Genomic DNA, 24,601 nt, shown 5'->3' with positions numbered 1-24,601 from the left:
GAGGGACCCTTCCCCATCATCAAAGCCTGTGTCTTCAGTAAGGGACTCCTCTGTGGAGTCCATGTGCTTCCTCTTGCACGAGCTTTTGCGATGAACTTCCTCAGAGGGAGAAGCTGGGGAAGACTACGTCAGTTTTGGACCTCGGATGCCTATCCTTTTCCTTGTCCTTGCGTTTTTTGTAAACTCCGGTCATCGGCTGTTCCGACGGCATTATACAATTAAATCTTCAACCAAAGTAATGAAATGCAAAATCGAACAGACGCTTAATACTGCGTTGGTTAAATTTAGCACAAAACCGACAGCTAGCAATGTTGTGATCAGGGCCTAGGCAAGGAATACAGTAAGAGTGAAAATCCTTATGAGGTATTTGCTTCCCACAAGAAATACAATTGTTAACTTTTTCTGACATCGGTCTGGAGCAAGAAAAAAAGTTTCCCCAACGGGGTACTTAGCTTTAACGAAGACTTCCGTTCTGAAATTCGGATTTGAAAATCTCAGGAGTCGGCCGACTGGCACTTGCGAACTGTTTTTGCTTCGGGCACCGCGCGGCAAGAAAAACTGAAGAAAATGGCGTCGGCTGCATCTTTTGTACCCCTGGCGCACTGACGTCAGAGAGGAGGCGATAGCGACCGACGCCGGACCTAGACTTTGGAATTCTGGCCGACTGGGGGTAGCCTGCCAGCAGGATAACCCAAGAGTAATGACTGCAACAGTGAAACATGGTGAACATCACCATATTACGTACGCCACAGCTGACATACTGGGTCGTAGCAAAACTCTCTTGCCACGAAGGCAACTGCGGTTCCTTATTGAGGTCCATAAAGGGAACCATAGAGGAGGAAGACTGTGCTATATCAAGGGGCTTCAAACGCAATGAAGGAGGAGAATAAGTAGAGGTTTTTGGCAAAGGGTGATCACCTCCCAAGGAAGGATAGGTCCTGGGGGGGCAGGATACCTCTGGCCAAAAGCACTTGATCCACAAGACGCAACACGCCGTGTTCACAGAGGCTTCTAGTGGATTTCCCGGACACGGCTGAGGGGGAGTCAGGTCTATCCATAAATGGGACAAGCTCGGTGCCTACATCACCAGTCTGCACTGAAAACAACAGTGCCATAAGAGACTGTACTATAGGTGTCTGCACCGAGGAAATAATCGGTGCCGAAGTCATGGTGTGTACCGACAGTAAGGTCAGTACTGAAGTGGTTGTCGGTGCTGAGGCTGGGACTGAAAAAATCGGTGTCAGTAACTGAGTTGTCAGTTCCAGGTAAGGTATCGGATCCGATGTGGTTACAGTCTGCCCCGATAAAGGGCACGCTAGTCGGTGCCGAAGTTACAGACGGCACCGATGGCCTCGGTACCGAGGGTCTAGGCACCGAAAGCACTGGAGCCGAAAGAGTCAGATCCGAAGTAGAAAGGTTAGCCTTCTTGGGTCTCGGTTGATGGGAATCCCCAGCCGGGGACGAAGGAAGAGATTTGGCTTTTGAAAGATCATCAGTCTTTTTCTTATGGGATCTTGGAGGGGTTGAAGCCTCCGACCCAGAAATAGCCTCTGAAAAAGGAGATTTGAGTAGCCCCCTTCAGTAACAATTTATTTTTCCTCTCAATCAACGTCCTGTTAAAGAAGTTCTTTCAAATTCCACAGGGCGGATCAACTGATAAATGAGACACACCCAAACAATAGACACAGAGAATGTGCATCTGAAGTAGGTAATTTATGGCCACAATCAGAACATCTCTTAAATCCTGGACTACCTTTTTTATCCATGATAGAAAAGAAGGAAGTCAGAAAGAATACCAGCAATGGTACAAGAAATACCCGAAGGTAATGAAGAAAAAGGGGTCTACCAACGATGGTATAGAAAAAAATACCTCGTGGTAAAAAAGATTGAAAAATTTTAAGAAGTGATAGTAGCTAAATGCGATAAGGTAAGAGAAAACAATTTAGAAACTTTTCTGAGAGAAAAAGTTGTTTTAGACTAGTATGACAAAATCTTGTACTTAGCTCAAGAGAAGTAGCTTGACACGACCGAATGGCGATGCGGCAAACGAAATCTGCAGTAACAGGGAGAGGGAAATTCTGGGTAAGAGTTTTAGCTCGAGAGTTTGTAGCTGACACGAGCTTGGAAGATGGCCGGCTCGGTTCCGAGGTCGGAACCGATACCCATACGCAAGGGATGAACGAGGATTAACAATATCAGATATTACGTTTTTTTAATTACAACTGCAATAGCAGCTTTGTGGTTTATGCAGCAATCTGCAACTCATGTTGTCCCTGCTTCTATATTGGCAAAACTACTCAGAAGCTCTCCAGTCACATCAAACAGCATAATGCAGCAATCAGAAAGCATGATGAAAATGCTTTGGGAAGGCTTTGTGATTACATCCCATGCTTTTACAGGTGTTAGACTTTTTGTCCTTTAACAATGATAAACATTTTTTGGGGACAGGGAAGGTCTTCTAAACTTTAAAGAACTTAAATGGCAACATGAACTAAATGCAGAATTCCACACTGGGCTCAATGAAACTAGCAACCTTAAAAGTGCTTTAAAATGGATTATTAAACTGGTCTTCACCCTCCACCATTAACACAAACATTTCACTAGCAAGCACATTGTAACACACTGTAAATATTTAATCTGACTCGCTGCTTTGTTTTTTACGATCCTGGCTTACTGTCTTGCTTGTCTTTTGGTTAAATGGTTTAAAACTAAGTGACATTTATTTCTTCACCCTCCCCCATTCACATGAAAGTTTCACTAGTAAGCACATAGTAACACACTGTAAATATTTGTGCTTGGCTCAGTGCTTAATGTTATATGATGTTGGATTACTGTCTGCTTTTATTTTGGCAAAATGATTTTTAACTAAATGACAGTTTTTATAAAAACATATTGCTAGCATTATATCGGATGATCTGACTGATGAGCTCAGTAACACAGCATGTCAATGCACAGCTTGTCAAGGTTATTTTTCATTTTACAAGAATCAACAGGATTTATTTGAGAAAATGGACAATGTAATACTGGACAAGAATCTTAAGCCTGAACGCAGAATTTCCACAAAGGACTTAATGACTTTTTTACTATAAAGGTTGCATTAGAGAGAGCCCAGTGTCCAAGTGTATTAGTTCTGGTTTAGGCACTTGGGTTTCAGGCCAGTTATTTTACATTAAGAAGGTTCGTGGTCTGCACTCTTGTGGGAGAAGAGGCTGGACTCTGCCCTTCTGAACTGGGAATTTCTGGTTAAAGGTTTATAGAGCCTGAATATTTGAACTGTATCTTACTGATATTGGTTCACCTTGTTTGCTCTAGCATAGACTAGATCCAGGCCTGCTGAATCTAGCTTTGTTTATATGCTTGTTGTTTGTTTGCTTGTTATTTCCCTGGAAGCTAATTCCACCTAATACGCAACTTCTCAGCGCTTCTGTGGATCACTAGTGATATTTGCATTGCTTACTGTACTTATTTCCTTGTTTCACTTGAAAGAAAGTTACTGTTCGTCGTTTTTGCATTTAGTTACTTGTAACACATTGCACTCAAGTTACCTGGCACTTCCTCACTAAAGCAATTATATAAGTCAGCACTAAAAATTAAAAGCACTACACCCTCACTCCCCACTGGCCCTTGTTTTCAATTAAGGAATTCCCAATATTATTCTAGCATGTCCAAAGGTCAGTTGTCAATCTTCTCTCCGGTCCAGCTGGTGAATCTGGGAATCTTGAGGCAATGTTATAACTGCCTCATGTACACAGACAACCCTCTCCTCCTCCCACATAACACAAATACTTGCGAGAGATGCAGCTATTTAGCCAAACTGGAGGCTGAGCTCTCTCAACTCAGGACTGGCAAGACCAGACAGAAGGAGAAGGCAACTACACACACCACAAAACCAGCCTCACATAATGCTACCACTCCACTGAATCAAACACATAAACACACAAAGACATACTCGGAGGCTCTGAGTAAAAATTTACCTAAACAGCAGAGGCCTCCAAAGCAGACACCCAAACAACTGCTACCTCAAGACACCCCACAAGCAACACATAAACCACAAAAGCAGTGTGCAAAGCAGTCACAGCCCTTAAGGCCAAATACAACACCAAACATACTTGTCATAGGTGACTCCATAGTCAGACACACTGACGTCCCACTCACCAGGCTGAACAAGGAGAGAGTCACAGTAAGCTGCCTATCGGGCTGTAGAATCCGCCACATAACACAAGCACTCGGGTCACTCCACGGCAAGTACAAATATGACACAGTCATTGTCCATGCTGGTGTGAGCGACCTGAGACGTACCTCCTGGACTACATGAAAAGAGACATAGAGGAGCTCTCTGATTATGTAGCCCAGGCAGGTATGACCCTAACCCTGAGCAGTATCCTTCCTTCACCAAGAATGATGCCACAATATAGAGACAAGATGATCAGCTTTAACAATTGGCTTAATGTCTGGTGTCATTCAAAGGGGATCCAGTGTCTGTCTGCCTGGGATGACATGCTTGACAAGCCATGCTGCTTCGCAAGGGACGGCTTGCACCTGTCACCCTGGGATTCGGATATTGGCTAAGGCTCTTGCCAGCCCCATAGTGCCTTTTGTAGGCAAGGCTCAAATTCTAAACCTACCACCCTAGAAAACAAAAATGGGAAGAAACTGAGGGTAATGCTGCTCAATGCCAGAAGTCTAAATCTCAAAATGCACGCACTCGAGGCCCTTCTCAGTATGGAGAACATCGATGTCTGTGCTGTAACTGAAACCTGGTTTAAGGCTCCTGAGAGCACCCGGCACTATTAGGTTTTACCTCATATCATGCGTTCGGCCCCAAAACCCGGACCACACCACAAAAGGAGGGTGTATCCATATTCATAAAGGATACCCACACCTCCAGGTTGGTAGCAACGCACAAGCTTGGAAACCATCCAGGTGCAACTAACCATAGGCAAAACTGCTCTACAAATTGTAGCATGCTACAGGCCATCCTCTCAAACTCAGGAACCCCACACAGCCTTCCTGAAGACACTGGAGGGTATAAATGTATCTCCAAACACCATCATATTGGGTGACTTCAACTACCCGAATATAGACTGGGAACATTACTCAAGCCCTAACTTTCTAGCCCAACGGTTCCTGGAGTTCATAAATTCAAATGCAATGGAACAGCTAGTCACTGTTCCCACGAGAGGAGAAAATATACTAGATCTCATTGTCACAAACATGGGGACAAAATGCTCCACACCGAAGTATATCCCTCATTGGTGAGATCTGATCGTAAACTAATCTCACTGGAAATCCACATCCGCCCCACCCCAAACAAAAAAGACCAAAGTGAAGAACTTCTCTAAAGCAAACTTCACACTACTCAAGACTGGTGTGGTATCCTTCAAGGCCCCTGAGCCAGTGGAAACCACAACCCAAGCTGCAGAAGCCCTTACAAATGCCTTCTATGAACACCTCCAGGACTGCATGGATCAGGCAATCCCAAATAAAACCAAGACTCTTTCCACAAAGGGCAAACGTCCAGTCTGGTGGACCCCAGCCATTAACAAACTTTACAATAAGAGGAGAAAGCTATTACATGATAGAACAAAATCCATAAAAGGGAAGTCACCCCTGATCATTATTAGTAAAAAATACGAGCACTCATAAAATCAACTAAGGCCAATTTTGAGAGAAAAATTGCCATGGATTCAAAGGACAATCATAAGGCCTTTTTCAGCTATGTTAGGAACCTGGGTGGAAACTCCCAGATATGCTCAGAATTAGTCCAAAATGATACAAAAATCACTGAACCCACAGACATTGCCAACATACTGGCAGACAGGTTCAGTGCAAACTTCACCCCTCTCCCCTAAAGGAGAGATAACTATCCCAGCCGAGTGTAGCCTCCCGGACATCTCAAATGCGCAGGTGAAAGCTGCTCTCTCTAAAGCTAAAAACACAGCATCAATGGGACGGATGGTGTCCCCGGCTGTGTGCTACGAGCTAAATGAGGAATTAAACCCGCACATAAGGCAGCTGTTTAATCTCAGCCTTACCACAGGATACGTGCCCAAGGAGTGGCGTACGGCAACTGTTGTCCCACTCCACAAAGGCGGCGCCTCTACGGACCCTGGTAATTACCGCCCCATAAGCTTAACAAGTCTAGTCTGCAAAGCTATGGAGAGGATCATAATGGAGTTCATAAACAAAGATATAGGGGACTTGCAGACATTGGACCCGACCCAGTTTGGCTTTGTCAAGGGAAGATCATGCCTTTTGAACTTGGTCGACTTCTTCGAAACAATCACCAAGGCCATTGATGAGGGAATGGCAGTCCATAACGCCTACCTTGACCTTGCAAAGGCTTTCGACACAATACCCCACTCGGGTATTGTAGAAAAACTTACCAGCTTAAATGTAAACCCATATGTCATAAGATGGGTTGCAAACTGGCTTAAGGACAGAACCCACAGGGTTAGAGTTGCTGGCGCTGTGTCAGACTCCAAGCCGGTCACAAGTGGTGTCCCACAGGGCTCGGTCCTTGGCCCCCTATTGTTTGGCATCTACTTCTCAGAAGTACAGGCCAACATAGGAGGACTTTGGCTGACAAAGTTTGCAGACGACTGCAAACTGGGCGCCATAGTGGAAAGTGCATCAGACACGGATATCCTTCAGAAGGGATTCACGGAAACAGATAGCTGGTGCCAGAGCCATGGCCTGAAGTTAAACGCCAAAATGATAGTCATACCCTTTGGGAAAAACAAGGTAACCCCAAGCTACCATATAGGTGGCAATCCACTAAGCACAGAAGAGGTTATCAGGGACCTGGGGACCCAGGTTGACAGTGGCCTTTCTTTTGACACTCACATTGCTAAAGTGGTTAGAAAGACCTTCTACATTGCCCATCTGATCATGAAGGGATTCACATCCAGATCTAGTGAGGTTATTGTTCCCCTGTACTCTTCACTTATCAGACCAATGATAGAGTACAATGCCCCATTCGGGATGTATCTCACCCAACATCTGCAGCAATTGGAGAGACCCCAAAAGTTCCTCACCAAAAGGATAAAGGGACTCCAAAATCTGTCATATACTGCCAGATTGAAGAAACTCCAGCTCTATTCAGTCGCATACCGTCTGCTCAGAGGTGACATGTGCATGACATACAAGGCCATGTCCAACCCGGAATTAATGGACATGCTCCACCTCAAAAAATCCAAATCCACCAAAACCACTAGAGCAAGCGACTTAAACCTTAGCACGGATATAAATAGGGCGTGCTGGAGGGATAGATTTATCACTCAGAGACTCCCTATGCTGTGGAATAAAATCCCGGTCCATGTGAGGCAGAGCACCTCGCTGACTCTGTTCAAGAGAAATCTAGACCTGTGGATGGGAGATCGTAGGTTTACCCCGGGAATCATCTCTGTGTCACTGCTGGACAGAGGCACAACAAACTAATGGGCACAGTATTTTTTCATATAAGGGGTGGCGTAAGCCACAAAAATTTGGGCTAGGCTTATAAATGCCTTAGGGCAGATAGCCTAGTATAAACCTATGAACCTATGAACCTATTAAGGGGCTAGCTATAACCTTACATCCACGCCCACCATACTGAAAGGTCTGCCTTTAATTACATTACTGATGTAAATATTTAAACTGGACAAGGAGCATTGGTCATTTTACAAGTTTCACTGAGATTTATGACTTTTTACTTTGTACTTAATCCCAAACATTTCTGACAAAGTCCAGACATATTAAACGGACGAAAGCGCTCAAATATTGGTCCACTGTCTCATTTCGTGTCATGGATGTAAAAAGTTTTTTTATATATAGATATATATATATACATATATATACATATATATATATATATATAGGGATATATATATATATATATATATATATATATATATATATATATAGATATATATATATATATATATATATATATATATATATATATATATATAGATATATATATATATATAGATATATATATATATATAGATATATATATATATAGGGGTCTACTTTACATGGTCGACATTTCAGCAAGTTGACTTCAATATGGCCGAGACCCGATCGACTTTCAGAATGCTGACTATGTAAAGTAAACAAATACACAACAAACACTTACCTTAAACTGTTAGCAGGGGGGCTCCACCCCCCCTACCCCCCACACCACCCATAACTTAAATATACCAACTCCGAGACTGCACTACAGTGCAGAAGTGGGAAATTTTCCCATTCCGCACTGAGCAGAGATAGCAGCTTTTCAAAAGTCGATCATATGGTCACAGCCATATGAAAGCTGACTTTATGAAAAGTCGACCATATGAAGGGGACCCATATATAGATAGATACACACACGCATATATATATATATATATATATATATATATATATATATATATATATATATACCCACATACACACACACATATATATATATATATATATACATACACACTCATATACACACATCTATATAAAAAACAAATATATGTCCTTAAATCAAACAAACCCTTTTAAACAAAATAAATAAGAATTTACTTGGGGGGGGGGCAGGCTGCACTTCTAAGTGTGTAGTTCGCCGATATCTAACCAGAGAACACATTATGCATGAGTGAGTGGTAGCTCATGTGGCTGGAGGTGGATGGATGCAGAAAGATCCCACAGCACTAATAGAAAAGGAGTAAATTTTGTGGTGCCTGCCCAAATTCCCCTAGTAAGAATGAACATTGCCTAGGCTATCCCCTGAAGAGAGGCCATTGTCCTAGTGTAAACAAATATATTAGTAGTCACGCTCTCCCTCAAACATTAAGGATCAATGTTATGACTGTTGTATCTCCAGATGAAAACACAGTATTTTCTACACTGTCAAAGTACGTTGCTTTCGAAATAACCAATACCAAGCTTAGTAAGAGCTTGGTAAAAAAGACTTCTTCAGAATGCAGTCAGCAGCCCGCCGCTCGCCCTCCCACCCAACACACACACACACACGCTCACACTATTCAAAACAATAAATGTAACACTTTCTGTCCTATTTATATTCTCAATGACAAAACTTTCTAAAATTTAAAACACAACGTGAATGCAACACACAATGCTGGAACCTGTTACTAATACTAAATAAACTACTGGAAAACATGTAAGAATACAGCCATATTAGAATGTTTTATACTTTTTAATCCTCTATGGCTTGTACCCTTGCATCACAAAAAGATGAAAAGGTCCATTAAGGCAAATCACCTAGTTGAACAAATCTATCAAGACACAAAATGAAAGGTAGAAAGGGTTAGTAAGAGACAATACAACTATCTCCCAAAAGATAAGAAAACAGAATCAGTGCTCACAGATCGTACATGTTCTAGAATGTTCCATAAAACATGCGCATGGCCAGTCCCCACTGAGGATGGGAACAAAGACCAGTATAATGTAGTTTGGTTTTGGATAAACTGTGAGTCCTGCCAGTCAGAAAAATGGTGAAGATGAAAGCTAAAAAGGAGGAAAACCAGTCTACAGATGTAAACTGCTTCATTTACATACAACCCATCTGCCAAACTGCCAAATTTCATTCCTTCTGCATTTTGTTCAGCCTGCTATGACAACGGAATAATCACTTAACAGGAATGCAGCAAAGCTGCAATAATCATATCTTTACTGCAAGACCCCAACAAAGTCCATGATCACAACTACTTCCCCAACACATTCAAACGCGACTCATAATAAAAGCAGTACCAAGTTAAGCATCAGTTAAAAAATGAATAAATGCTGCATCTTTGTATAAACAATTACACTCTACAAACTTAGTTGGGTTGTGCTTCAGCTTTTCAGAAGAATCTGTTAAAGTTTATACTTAAGAACACGAACGGCCACACAAACTAGGATAAAATAAACAGGAAAGGCAGTAGTCGAGGCAAAATACTGGACAGTATTTAAGCACTTTTCGTTTGCTGGCTAAAAGCAAACTTTTTCAGATCTGTTTGTTATTTAAAGTTTATACTTACTGCTCTTGAAGGACCCCTTGGCTTCTGCAGCTGCCGATCTCCCTCCTGTTGCAACTCCAATAATGACTTAATGGAGTTCTGTTTGGACAGGCTGCTCCACATTGTTGAAGAGTTCTGTTGTGCTTGCTGACTTTGCAAAATTTTTATTAGCAGTTCCTGTTGCTGCCGGCACTGTAACAAACCAGATCCTAGTAAGTTCTACAAAAAAAACCCCAATTAAATATTCTTTATCAATGGGACCTTCAGTACAACCTTCCCAACATACATGGAAATGTCTGTCAAGAAAACCCGTAATTCATAGGTACACAACCAAAAATAGCACATCTTACAAAGCACCACAAAAGGAAGTATTTCATAAACCAGCTGAATAAACTAGACAGCATTTGCTGATGGGTAGCTGCACAGCTATAAACTGCTCATTTTGTACTTCACCATACAGATAAATCCTCTTCCCTGCAAAACCTCCGGCAGTGGTATAATTCTAGCAGACCTGCCAACTCTAAAGATATATTCCTGGTTCAGCAATCTAAATCCCAGTACTCATTATTTATCTCTCTCAATTTTAACTCGAACATATGGAACACCATACCCAGCCCACTTACAGAAATAGTAAGGGCAGCTTTAAGACAACCTCCATGCTCATCTTCTAAACAGGTTCATAGATTCATAGCTGAGTACTAGGTTAACTGGCCTGAAGGGTCATTTTAAGCCTAGCCAATAATGGACATCTTTTCTCTAATTATCATGCTAGCTCAATGGTGATATAAATATTTTGTTTATGGACTTTTTCCCCCTGGACTACAGCAGAAAAAGGGGTATTGCATGGCCCAGACAAACAATACTAGCAAATAAATGTAATAAATAAATACATCTGTCCTTCACAAACAAATGTGTGAGTAAACTTACCATAACAGTAGATGTTCTAATAGATCACGATTGCAGTGGCCCAACATACTTGTCATACCCACTGCAGCTTTTCAAAGCTTTAGGGTGCCCCCCACATGACAGAGAGGAGCACCATATAAAGAGAACACCACAATCTCAGAACTTTTTTGTCCCAAGAAGGGAAGCAACAGCCCTGAAATGAAAACGTTTAGAAACTTAACACACGAGTAACTGTATATGCAAAGACATACTTTTCCTCATCCTGGCAATACAAAAAAAAAAAAATGACACTGGAAGGAGGGGGCAGCTACTGCAACAGCAAACTACTGTTATGCTAAGCTTGCTTACACAATTATATTACATTTGTCATTAAAACCCTGTTGCAATAGCCTAACCTGTTTGAATGAATTACCATAGCTTAGAAACTAACACAGGAAGATGAAATAAATTACAAATCCAGGAGTCCCAGAGGAATGATCCTGGCAATGTATGTTTCTAGGGTTATCACCTTTCCCTCTTTCAACAGTTGTGTCCTGCGAATAAAACCCTGAAAAATGGCAAATGTCCTGAGATTTTTGGATAAAAAAAATTCTTAATTCTCTTTAAAAGCTGCATAGTTATTCTGTATCTGAAATACCTAAATGTTATAAGAAATAATACATGCAACTCAAAAGTTACATGAATAGGCTTCTATTTTGGCAAAGAAGTGAAGTTTTGTTCTTTACACTGGTCATGGGTATGTTTTGCCCTGCAAAATCTCACATTTCTACAAAAAAGTCCCACTTTGGGCATATGAAAGGGTGGCATCCCTTTCCTGACCTAGAAAAGGAAATATTGTGACACTTTGCAAATGTACAGCAGACCAAGTTGCTGTCTGTAGAACACTTTCAGGCCTCCCTTTTCCAGAAAGCCACAAAAGAAGCCAAAGCCCTGGTAGATTCTACCGTAGACACTGCCTGGAAGTTACAAATTATGGTGAAAATAAAAAGAAATGGCATGAAACAATCAAGAAATTGCAGTCCTTTCCTCTTACCTTCATAAAAGACGAACAGCTGAACATCTGTCCTGAATAACGGAGTTTGAACTAGACAGTACCTGAGCTGTCTGTGGACATCCATAGTATAAAGCTTGCTTTTCTGGTCAGGAAAAGAGGGATATTGATAGACTGGCTGAAGGTAAAATCTGAGACAACCTTAGGCATACAAGAAGGATTTATTCTCAAAGAAACCATATGCCATTGTTAAGTTTCTAAGAAGCAGCCATCTGTTTTCTTCTAGGACGACGGATATGTAAAACCCCTTTCAAGAACATGGCATATGAAGTGTGTGTGTGTGGGGGGTCATCCCAATGAAGCTTGACAAAGGAGTAGGAAGAGCGACGATAGTACCTCTCACAAATAATCAATAACCAGAGGCAGTCTTGGCCTTAAAAAGGTCCTGGTTTTTGAAACAGCACCAACTAGAACATCTTTTCCACTCAGACATATACAATCACCTAGTAGCAGGTGCCTTTTTTTTTTTTTTTTTTTTTTTTTTAAGATATCAATACCTGTGTGAAACATCCTCAGGGAAAAAAAGTTACCAAAAAAGTATTAAAATTCTATCATCTAAGCAGTAAACTGAAGAGATTTTAGGCTGATGTGAATAAACAACATGTGTGTGGAGAAGCGTGCGTTAATTCCACATGGCTAGTTTCAAAAGAAGAGAGAACCACCAATGCCCGGTCCAAAAAAGAATCATAACCACAGTCCTCGGGGAAACTTTCTGAGTACTACTGGAAAGGCATACAGTAACATTATCATCTGTTGAAGTGAGAAGGCAATGGTTTTCCAGGTCTGTCTGCAAGGAATCCTGGAGCAGAACTCCTTTAGTTGCCTGTTCTGAAAAAAGGCAGACAGATCTACCCAGAGGTATTCCCCACAGTAAGATCAATTTATATAAGCACCCCATGAAGAAGTTTCCATTCATGTCTGTCTGTCCTGGTCTTGCTTAGCTTGCCTGCTAAAAGGTTGTGCTGTCACAGAATATTAAGCCTAAAGAATCAAAAGTCAGCTGAGTTGCTATCACCCAAGCTGTTCTAACAACTATGCAAAAGGGGGTGGGGGTGTAGCAATCTGGAATCCCCCTTTATGAATTACATCACTGTGGTGACTCGTAAAAACTTGTAGTGGTCTAAGAGACCACCGAAGACTTGGGGCTTTCAGAGCACTTCTCTCAGACATGTTTTTTTTCCCCATTTTTTCCCCCAGAGACCTTACATTTTCATACCTTAAGAAACTGCTGCTCCCCATGCATGGTCTGAACCATCTGTTGTGACAGTCTGGGCAGGAAAAAGTAATGGAGAAAGGGAGACCTGGATTGCGAGAGATCTGGCTTACCCTCCACAGAACTTCCCTCCTTACAACCCCCAAAATAGTCAGCTGAAAAGATAAAGGGTGAAGATCAGAGTCCAGACCAACCTGAACTATCAATGGCTTTTTCTCTTGTGAAGTTTGTTCAGGGCAATCCTAAAAAAGTCCACTTGTACAAGTAAACTTATAACAGTAGATGTTCAAATGACCACCGCTGCAGTAGCCTTACCTATACAGGTTATGTCTTGCCAAGGATATAAAGGCCGGACATCTTCCAATGTTTCAGGGCACTTTCCACATGCCCAAATGGTCAGGTAGCTCAAGCTGAGCTGACAAAGACAAGAATAGGCGTGAAAGCTTTACTGCCAAAAAGAGAGGGGGAGGTTGAGCCCTGAAAGGACAATGCTAGGAAGAACAAAAAGTAGAATTACACACCCTAGCTTAAACGCACCAAAAAACAAGGATGTAGAATGGGGTGCAGCTACAGCAGCTACATGGGCACATTACTACCTTACTTACTTTGAGATGTGGAAATAGAAGAGTCCAGGAATCCCTGGAGAATGGTCCTAGCAAAGTCTGACCTAGACCGAGAAAAGGAACTCAGCTTGTAGTGTTTTGTAAAAGCATGTGCAGTGGACCAAGTAGTGGCATCTAGAACACTTCTAGAATCCAACCCTTTCCAAAGGGTCTGGTAGAGTTGGCCATGATCCTGGCTAGAACAGTTTTGTTGTGGTGAGTATAACAAAAAGTAATAGTTTTAGACAACCGTTTGGAAACGGTTTTGAAAAAGGTTGTCCCTTCTTCATTTTACAAGGAATGAACAAATGAGATGAAGATCTGAAAGATTTAGTTCTGTCAGCAAAGTACTACCAAAGTTGTCTATGGAAATCCAAGGTATGGAGTGTTCTTTCCTGAACCTAAAAATGAGGAAGAAAGGAAAAAGGAAGATGGGACAGTCTGGTTTAAAGTAAACCCAGAAACCACTTCAGGCATCAAAGGAGGATTAGCTCTCAAAGAAATCCTGTCCCTATGGAAAATGAGATAGGGGTAACACACCATAAGAGCTTGCAACTCAGATGCTCTTATCTCTGCAAGAAGGCTAATCAGGAAGAACCCGAAGTAACCCAGGTTAGGTGGTTAAAATTGGGCAAGTCTAAGCTTCTCTAACAGAAAATTAAGACCCTAAGTTGGGGCCAATGGAATTCTTTGAGGCCTCTTGTGCAAAACCCCTTTCAAAAACATTTTGATATGAGAATGCATTAAAAGAGGAGGATCCATGGGCAGACATGCTGAAATGGACAATAAATAAACCCTGCTAGAGGAGTAAGAAAAGACCACAGGATAGCAACTCCTAAAATTATTGTAAAAACCGATAACTAGATATGAAAGGGTACTGGTTATGTTGCTGGCACCAACTAGAAAACCTTTTCCATTTGCTAACATATGAACTTCTAGTAGCAGGCTTTGTCTCCATTAGTACCTGCTGCACGTCACAGTAAATGGGTGCCTAAAGGGAATTAAGATATTATCATCTAGGCAGTCAACTGAAGTTAATTGGTGTCTGGGTGTATAAAACATTCCTGTTCTTGTGTGAGTAGATCCAGTCTGTGAGGAAGCTTGCGGTAATTGCCCCAGGCCATTTCCAAAAAAAGGAAGAGCCACATTTGCCTGGACCAAAAAGTAGTCACCACAATGATATTGGGGAAATCCTTCTGAATCTTCAGAGGTACCATGGATATCAGTGAAAAGGATGGAAAACCACAAAGGAGCATTTCTGTCCAATGAAAAAAAAAAGTTGTGTAAAATAATACCGTAACCATAGATGTCCTTCTCTTCCATGTTGCAGTATTCCAAACCCTTCTTTAAAGGACTTGACACTGCCTCCATTTTGGAGGCAGCTACATGGACCTCTGTTCACATCTTTACCATACATTATAGATTAAGCTTCTAGTCACTGCAAGGCAAGTGGGACGTCTGAAGTTTGCTATGGGAGTGTGAGCCATAAAAGTGACGTCTGCATGTACCAAACCTCAGAACTGAGCGCCCCAGTCCCAGGATAACAGAGTCCAGTGCCATCCAAGAAGGGGGAAGGGATGCTGCAACATGGAAGAGGAGGACATCTATGGTTATGGTAAGATTTTACACAACTATTCTATGTCCTTCTATTCTCATGTTGCAGTATTCCAAACCCTTGGGTGAGTGCCAAAGCTCAAAGGGAAGAAGAGGGTGGAGGCTTGGAGCTATTTTCTAGGAATCCATGAAGGATCGCCCTGGCAAATCCAGCCCTGGATTTAGAAATGTGGTCCAATCTACAATGCTTGGTAAATGTGTGAATAGAGGCCCATGCAGCTGCCTCCAAAATGGAAGCAGTGTCAAGTCCTTTAAAGAAAGATTTGGAATACTACAACATGGAATCTTGCCAGCTGATTGTTCTGAGAGGAAGCAAAGATGTTTACTTGTGGAAGTCCCCACAGATGGATCAAATCTTGGAAGGCCCTCAGATCTAGTTTCCATTTGTGAGGTTCTGCCCTGGTCCTACTCAGCTTGTCTGCCACACAGTCTTGCTCTGATGGAATGCAGAATGCCTGTAGAGTGAGTGTGTGATGTGAATCTATATCCCAAGCGAACATGACTAGTCTGCAGAGGGAACACAATCTGGTTCCCTCCTTGCTTACTGATGTACCACATGACTATGGTACTGTCTATAACATGTTGAGTTTCCAGATACTAAAGATGACTCAGTCGAGTGTCTTGATCAAAGCAAGCATCTCTTATATTTATGGGCTTGTGTCTGCCCTTGGTGTCCCACACACCTTTCTTTTTTATCCATTCTGAAACTGCTCCACAAGTAAAGTCCAAGGAGTCTGTGGTGATTGACTGCTTTGGAACGTGGAGAGAAGAGGAGACCAAGATTCAGGTAATTTTTTGTCCAAGTGATTACTCTTCTGAAAACCCCAAGACTGGGATGTGAAAACACAAAGCAAGCTGGTGCTGGGACCAGAGACACTTCAGATATCACTATCTTTCTCACATGAAGCCTTGTAAGGGGTATCATGAATATCGCAGAAGCCACAAAAAGTACAGTTGTGTACACTTATCATAAATGTAGATGTTTGAGTGCATTCACTGTTGTAGTCATTACATTTGGGTACTCTGCTGGCAGGTTGCCCTTAGTCAGCATGAATTCCGAAGTCTTGGGTCCTACGTCGGTTGCTGTCTCCTCTTCCATGACGTCAGGTTGTCAGGGGTATAAAACAAGCAGCAGCCATTTTCTTTAGTTGTTCTTACCCCAGATGTCAGGTGCCCCCAAAACGGTAGCAAATTATATATATATATATATATATATATATATATATATATATATATATATATATATATAAAAACTATATATACATGCAACAATACAAACTTTACTTTCATCTACAAGCAAATACACCACATAGGTTGTACAAGATAGTGAAGGAAAGAGAAACTCCAGAAAAAAAAGGGGGATGGCGGGCGGGTAACCTGGACTGCAACAGTGAATGCACTTGAACATCTACATTTATGGTAAGTGTACACAACTGTACTATGTTCTTAGTGTTTCACTGTTGCAGTCATTACATTTGGGTAGAATCCCAAAGCTAAGGATGGGAGGCTGGAGTTAAACAGCATTAGGGGCGGCTATAAGGCCCTGAATGCCCTGCAGAATTGCAGTGGCAAAGCCTGCCCTGGACTTAGAGTAGAGAGGCAAATGATAATGCTTTGTAAAAGTATGAACAGAACTCCAAGTAGCAGCCTCTAGAATGTCTTTGGTTGGTGGTACTCTGAGAAAGGCTGCTGATGTTGCTGCAGCTCGGGTGGAATGAGACCTAATGCCCTTGGGCACAGGTTTGCCATGGTGTAAGTAGAAGAAATGAATGCAGTGGCTTATCCACTTTGAAAAAGTCTGCTTTGAAATAGCCTTTCCTTCTGATCCTGCAGCATATGTCACTAGTAACTGCTCAGTTTTTCTTAGAGCTTTAGTCCTGCTCAAGTAGAATCTTAGCTGTCTGTGTATGTCCAATGAATGCAGAATCCTCTCCCCCTTGTTCTGCGGATTTGGATAAAAGGTTGGCAGATGAATAGCTTGGTTAAGAGCCACACTGGAAACCACCTTAGGCATAAATGAAGGAATGGTCCTCAGGGACACCCTGTCTGGGTAAAAAATGATAAAAGGCTCCACACCCATGAGGGCCTGTAGCTCTGAGACTCTTCTTGCTGAAGTAATTGCCAGGTGCAGAGCTGTTTTCCATGATAAGAACTTTAGGTCTGCAGTAGCAGCTGGTTCAAATGGAGGCAGGGTGAGCTTTTCCAACACATAATTGAGGTCCCATGAAGGAATTGGTGATCTTCTGGGAGGCCTTAAATTTATGGCCCCTCTAAGATACTGCTTTAGTAAAGGATGAGAAAAGATTGGTGGCTCTGTGTTGTAATGAGCCGAGATGGCGGAAGCATGGATTTTTATTGATGAAAAAGATAAGCCTTTGTCAAGCATCTCAGTCAAGTATTGTAAAATCTGAGGAATATTTGGCTCTGCTGTTTCAGTTCCTTGTGCTTGGTTCCAAGCACAGAATCTCTTCCATTTATCAGCATAAGACTTTCTAGTACTAGGCCTTCTGGCTTCCAAAATGACATCTGTCACAGCTTTACTGAGAGGTGGTGTTTGAATAATTACATGATCAGCCATGCTGCCAGGTTCAGTGTTTGAAGCTGATTGTGCAGGATTTGATTGTTTTGCTGGGACAGTAAGTGAGGTATTTGAGGTAAGTACCAAGCTGGGAATTGAAACATGTTCCTTAGGATTGGGTACCAGTATTGGCGGGGCCAGTCCGGGGCAATTAGTATCATGTTTGGTTTCTCCTGTCTGACTTTTAGTAGTACCTTGGGAAGAAGAGGCAGGGGAGAAAAGGTGTAAACTGATAGGTTTTTCCAACTGAAGGATAGGGCGTCCACTTTCCATGGTTGCCCGTGATAAGTCCTTGTGCAGAATTTTTTCAGTTGATAATTTTGAGGAGAGGCAAATAGGGCTATGTCTGGTCTCCCCATTTCTTTATTATCATGCTGAAGACTTGCAGATCTAGTTTCCACTCGTGATGGTCCATAAGGTTTCTGCTTAAATAGTCTGCCAGAGTATTTTGCTTTCCTGGCAGTAATTGAGCTTGAAGATGTACTTGGTAAGTCAAGGCTGTGTCCCACAGTGCCATGGCTAGTCTGCAAAGTGCGTGCCCCCCTGCCTGTTTATATATCACATCATCATGGTGTTGTCCGTCTTTATCAGTAGTTGTCCTGGATGAAGTAAGTCCTTGAAGGCTGTCAGGGCATTTTGAACAGCTAACATCTCTTTTTGACTGATATGCAGATGCATTTGTTTTGGGGTCCATATGCCCTGAATGCATCTTGCCGCCAGGTGGGCCCCCCATGCATAATCCGAGGCGTCTGTTGTTAAGGTTTGGCTGGCAGGGGGTAGAGAGTAAGCCCGTCCCATTTTCTGGTGACATGCCTTTGCCCACCATAGAAACTCCTGTTGTAGGCAGGGAATGAGAGGAATCATTGCTTCCAGACTGTGACAATGTTGACTCCATAAACTTTTTAGGTACTATTGTAGTTTCCTCATATGCAGTCTTGCATATGGAATCAGTAGGATGCAGGATGCCATGAATACCAAAGCCTGCAGAATTTGTCTTGCAGATAACTGGGGTTTTGTTGCCATCAGTTTGAAGTAAATAGTCAGTTGCCTTTGTTTGTCTGGCGTGAGGAAAGCCATCTGGGCAGTTGTATTCAAGCTTGCACTCAGGAATGTTATCTTTTGAGAGGGTACCAGTTGTGATTTCTTTTCGTTTATTGTGTACTCTAGACATGTTAGAAGCCTTTTCACAAACGCCAGATGCTGAAGAAGAATGTTTTTGTTCTCTGCTTGAATGACACAGTCGTCCAAGTATGGATAAATTTGTATACTATTTTGTCTGCAAAATGCAATTACTGGTGCCAGGCACTTTGTAAAGACCCTGGGCACAGTAGATAAGCCAAAGGGCAGTGCAGATAATTGGTAATGCATAGAGCTAGCCTTGAAACGGAGGTATCTTCTATACATTTCCCTTACTGGGACATGCAGGTATACCTCTTTTAGATCTAATGTCACCAGCCAAGAGTTCTTGCCCAGCAAGGGCAGAAGCTGCTGCAAAGTTAGCATTTTGAATTTTGGAATGTCCAGGTATGTGTTCAAAATTGATAAGTCCAGTATTGGGCGCCAGGCCTCGTCTTTTCTGGGTACCAAGAACAGTCTTGAATAAAAAACTTGTCCTTTTTCCTGTTCTGGTACTGGCTGAATAGCCTCCATATCCATGAGGGATGTAACCTGTTTCTGTGCCTCTGCCCATTGATTTTTTGGCAGATCCAGCAAACCGTTTGCCGTTGGCAGAGTATGGAAGAGGAATCTGTATCCCTAAGATACTATGTTTAGCACCCACTTGTCCTGGAGTTATTAACTGCCAATTTTGAGCAAAAAGTGCTAATTTTCCCCCTAAGGGTGCTGCCAAAAGTAAGTGCTTGGTGATGGCAGAGGGAAGTCATTGAGACTGTTTTCTGTAGGGTTGCGCTTTATCTCTTCCACATTTGGAGGTAGAAGCATCCCATTGCTTTGACTTGTAAGAATCTTGCGCCTGGGTATTTAGAACCTTTAGGGCATCTGGATTTGCCCCTTTGAGCTCTGTTAGACACAGGAAAGGACCAATTTTTTGTAGGCCAGTGTCTACTGAATCTTGGTGGCTGCACTTGTAAGAAGTCTTTTACAGTTTGCATAGACTTAGCTTTGTCTTCTATTTTCTTTAAAACCTCTTCTGCCTTAATACCAAACAGAGTATCATGCTGTAAAGGTGCATCCAGTAATTTAGCTTTAACATGATCAGGCAAATTTTGCTCTTTTAGCCAGGCATGCCTCCTTATCACAGAGCCAGTAACTGCGGCCCTGCAAGAGGCCTCTAAGAAATCAAAACCACATTGCAAAGTATGCTTTCCAACTTGTTCTGCTGCATGCAATAATTCCTGTAATTCTTTATTTTCTGCACATTTAGAAATCAACATCATTTTCTGTTTCAGCAATCCCATAACAAGTTGTTGATACTTGAGCATATGAAACTGGCAGTTTAAGGCCCTAATTGCCAAGGTTGCAGATGTATAAACCTTCTTTCCCAATTTATCCAGTGCCCTTGAATCTCTGTCAGAGGGGGTGGGATTTTTTGCTGCTGAGGCCTTAACCTCTTTTGGACCCTGTGAAACAGTTTCAGGGTCAGCAGCAGGGTTTCTAAATAAAAATTTGTGTGGATCAGGGACCCTGTAATATCTGTCTGGCTTGCTAGGAGCCGGAGGTAAGGAGTTTGGAGTCAAGCTCGACTCCGAAAACACATCATCCACAATGTCTACAACAGGAGGTATGGCTAAAGGCCTATGCTGAGGGAGAAGGAGGAAATCCCTGAGCCTCTTTTATGATTCTGAGAAATCTTAACTCTTCCAGTGAAAATGTTCCCTCACAATATGCAAGGTTTCTCCAAATGAATAATTCTCAAGAGGTGATGCAGATGGGATAGCTTCCTCTTGATCAGAATACTCATAGGGAGGTATAGATAATTCCTGGTCAGAAGAGGACTCAGAAGAAATAGAAACCTGATCTGAAGATTCATAATCAGTGTCTTGCCTAGGCCTCTTATCAGGAGGGGGTTGGGAACCCCTGATCAAGGTAATTAGGTCTTCGGCCATTTTGATCATCTATTTTTTGGGCATAGAGGCCTGTGCACATGGCTCATGCATCTTTTTTAGCTTTAGAAATTGCTTTTGTCTTTGATTTTGAAGCTGGCGTCAGTTTTATATAAAAATGTTGAGGCCTGAATACACCCTCAGAAGCCTGTGCCTGCTCAGCGGCTCCGGACACATCCGAGGGAGAGACATCCATGGGTACAATACTTTGAGAATCTCGCGGCATGCCCAACTCCACATGGGTCTCGGTAGGGGCCTGCGACTCGACAGTAGCGGGTATCAGGGGCTGCAAAAGCGCCTCACTGAGTACCGGCGACTGACAGGAGAAGCTTCGTCGTTGGTTTTGGAACTCAACGGTCTCTGTCCTTTCTTTGCGTTTTTTGTGTACTCCGCTAGTCGGATTGCTATCAGACGACATTTCAGGGTAGTTAAATCTGTTTCCAAAATACTTTGAGGCAAAAATATACCGACGCTTAATAGAGCGTTGGTTAAATCTAGCACGAAACAGACAAGCAGCACAAAACCGACAGCCAGGCACGTTGTGATCAGGGCCTAGGCAAGGAATACAGTATAAATGAAAATCCTTATGAGGTATTTGCTTCCCACAAGTAATACAATTATTAACTTTTTCTGACATCGGTATGGAGCAAGAAAAAAGTTTCCCCAACGGGGTACTTAGCTTTAGTGAAGACTTCGGTTCTGAAACTTGAACTCGAAAATTTCAGGAGTCGGCCGACCAGCACTTGCGAACTGCTTCTGCTTCGGGCACCGCACGGCAAGAAAGACTAAAGAAAATGGCGTCGGCTGCCTGTTTTATACCCCTGATGACCTGATGTCCTGGAAGAGGAGACAGCAACCGACGCAGGAACCAAGACTTTGGAATTCAGGCCGTCTGAGGGCAACCTGCCAGCAGATTACCCAAATGTAATGACTGCAACAGAGAAACACGAAGAACATCTAAAAAACCTGCCGTATTCCCTCGCAGCGACCGAAGTCTGAGTGAAAAATCCTAGAAATAGATCTAAATATAGATTTATTTTTTCCTGTGGAAGAAAAACTCTGAACTGTGTTATCTAGTTTAAATCCCAGAAACACAATTCCATGAGAAGGAGTCAAGAAAGACTTCTGAATGCTCTTTTGGAAGCCAGCTTGTGTAAGAGATCTCTAGCTCAGGAGACAAAGGGATTCCTGACACACTAAACGAAAGACTGCAAAGATGAGCAATTTGTCTAAATATGGAAAATGTGAATACTCTGTAGCCTGCAATGAGCTCCAACAGGAGCTAAACATTCTGTGAATACAACTGTTGCAGTGGATCGTCCAAAGGGTAAGGCAAGGAAAGATTAGTTGTGTAAGAACTTATCATAACGACAGGTGTAAGAACTTATCATAACGACAGATGTCCTTCCTCTTCTCTGTTGTAGTAATCTTTACATGAGGGAGTTGCCTGCCAAGGCGACCAGAAGTCGGCCAGTATGTCTTTTACTACTGTACAGTGCTCGGGATGGTCTGACGTTGGCTATCGGATGTAGGCCATAAAAGAGATTTATACGCACAGCATCCTCTGAACTGAATCCCCAGGCGGACAGTCCAAGGGAAACAGGATCAATGCGGCCAATGACACAAGGAAGTGGGGGAGAAGGGTGGGACAGAATACTGCAACAAAGAAGAGAAAGAAATCTATTGTTATGGTAAGTTCTTACACAACTAATCATTGTCTTTCTATTCATCTGTTGCAGTATTCTTTACATGAGAGAGAATACAAAAGCTCATGCAGCAAGAGAGGTGGAATTGGCAGAGGAACTTTCCAGGAAGAAATGCAGAATGGCCCTGCCAAACCCTGCCCTGGATCTGGAGAGAGAATCAGCTTATAATATTTTGTGAAGGTGTGGATAGGCAGCTGCTTCTAGGATGCAGTTAAGTGTCCAGCCCTTTGAGGAATGCCTCAGAGAAAAGACACTGCCCTTGTAGAGTGAAGCTTTGACTGAGCCAGGAAGGGCTTTACCATGGTGGGCAGAGCAAAATGAAATGGATCTGGATATCCAGTTGGAGATGGTCTGTTTGGACACAGGTAATCCCAGAGCCCTGGGGTGGAATGACACAAACAGTTGGTATGATTTTCTAAAAGGTTTGGTCTTGTGCAGATAAAACCGGAGTTGTCTGTGCACATCTGGTGTGTGTAGGATCCTCTTACTATTGCTCTGGGGAGAGGGGAAAAAGGTAGGGAGGTGAATGGCCTGGTTTAAGGACAATTCATTAACTGCTTTTGGCACGAAGGAAGGGTTAGTCCGAAGAGAAACCCCATCTTTGTGGAAGGACAAGAAAGGAGGAGAAGCCATAAGGGCTTGTAATTCTGATACCAACCTGATGGAGGTAAATAGCCACCAGGAGGACAGTTTTCCAACTACAGTGTTTGAGGGAGCTAGAATAGGTTTGCTCAAAGGACGCATGAGTAAGTTTCTCTAGCACATAGTTACGGTCCAGGGTGGAGCAACAGGCCTCCTGGGAGGTCTAATGTGGAGAATGTATTTAAGGAATTGTTTGTCCTCAAATCTTGAAGCTACAAGAGGGGAAGTGGCAGATAAGCAGAGACAGCTGACAAATGTGCTTTTACGGAGGAATAAGCTAAGGGTGCACTAACCAATTCAGAAAGATGCGACAGAACCCTATGGGGGAATCCACCGTGAGTCCAGGTTTCTAGCAAGACACCAAAGTGAAAACCTCTTCCATTTGGAAAGGTAAGACTTTCTGGTAAAGGGTTTCCTGGCCTCCTGCAGGAGTTGAAGCACATCCTCAGAATAAAGGTGTCTGAAAAGGATCAGGGCTCTATCACCCACAGGGTCAGTTGGAGGGTTTCTAAATGTGGGTGGATGAGTGATCCCTTATTCTAGGAGAGTAAATCCACTCTGAGAGGTAATTTGTGATGACTGCCCTTGACTAGATGTAGAGAAAGGAGGAACCAGTTATTTCTTGGCCAACAGGGAGTCACCAGCAAGACGCTTGGTTTGTCTAGTTAAAGTCTGAGCAAGACTTTCGGAATGAGTGGTAAGGGATGACATGCATACAGGAATTTCACCCTCCAACAGACTGATAAGGACATCCACTTTCCATGCCTGAGGATGTGGTTCTCTGGCACAAAATTTTGGAAGTTGTTTGTTCAGAGAGGAGTTAAACAAGTTAAACAAGCCTATTTGTGGAATACCCCATTGGTGGACAAAGTCCAGGAACACATCCCTGTAAAGCATCCATTCATGGGCCTGTGTTCTGGATCTGCTCAGTGTGCCTGCCACAGAGTTCTGACTGGAAGGGATATAAACTGCTTGAAGAGATATTTCTAGTAAGTGGGCTAGATCCCAAGCTTAAAATGCTAGTCTGCAAAGGAGGTAGGATCTTGCCCAACCCCCCCGCTTGTTTATACACCACATAACAATCATATTGCCTTGTGTGGATATGTAACTTTGTGACCTCAGAAGGGGCTGGAAGGACTCTGCAGGGCAAGGATCAATGTCTTCATTTCCCTTGCATTTATGTGGTCTTGCCTCAGAGGATGTCCACTGACCATGGACTTGGTGTCCAAGGCTGCTCCCCAACCTTTACCTGATGC

The 24,601-nt window shown here is 42.7% G+C and overlaps 1 protein-coding gene across 1 annotated transcript in view; it reads right to left on the bottom strand.

The window, feature by feature from the left end:
• GIGYF1 (GRB10 interacting GYF protein 1) overlaps positions 1–24,601 on the bottom strand; it is a gene marked incomplete in the record, with an annotated part of 2,892,461 nt that overhangs the window by 996,262 nt on the left and 1,871,598 nt on the right. Inside the window, 1 exon segment of the mRNA XM_044077309.1 lies at positions 9,993–10,163. Coding sequence (XP_043933244.1) covers positions 9,993–10,163 — 171 coding nt within the window.

The sequence above is a fragment of the Protopterus annectens genome, chromosome 7.part0 (assembly GCF_019279795.1).
Source record: "Protopterus annectens isolate FY-2018-M chromosome 7.part0, PAN1.0, whole genome shotgun sequence".
NCBI lineage: Eukaryota > Metazoa > Chordata > Ceratodontiformes > Protopteridae > Protopterus > Protopterus annectens.
This window is presented reverse-complemented; position numbering and strand designations above follow the sequence as displayed.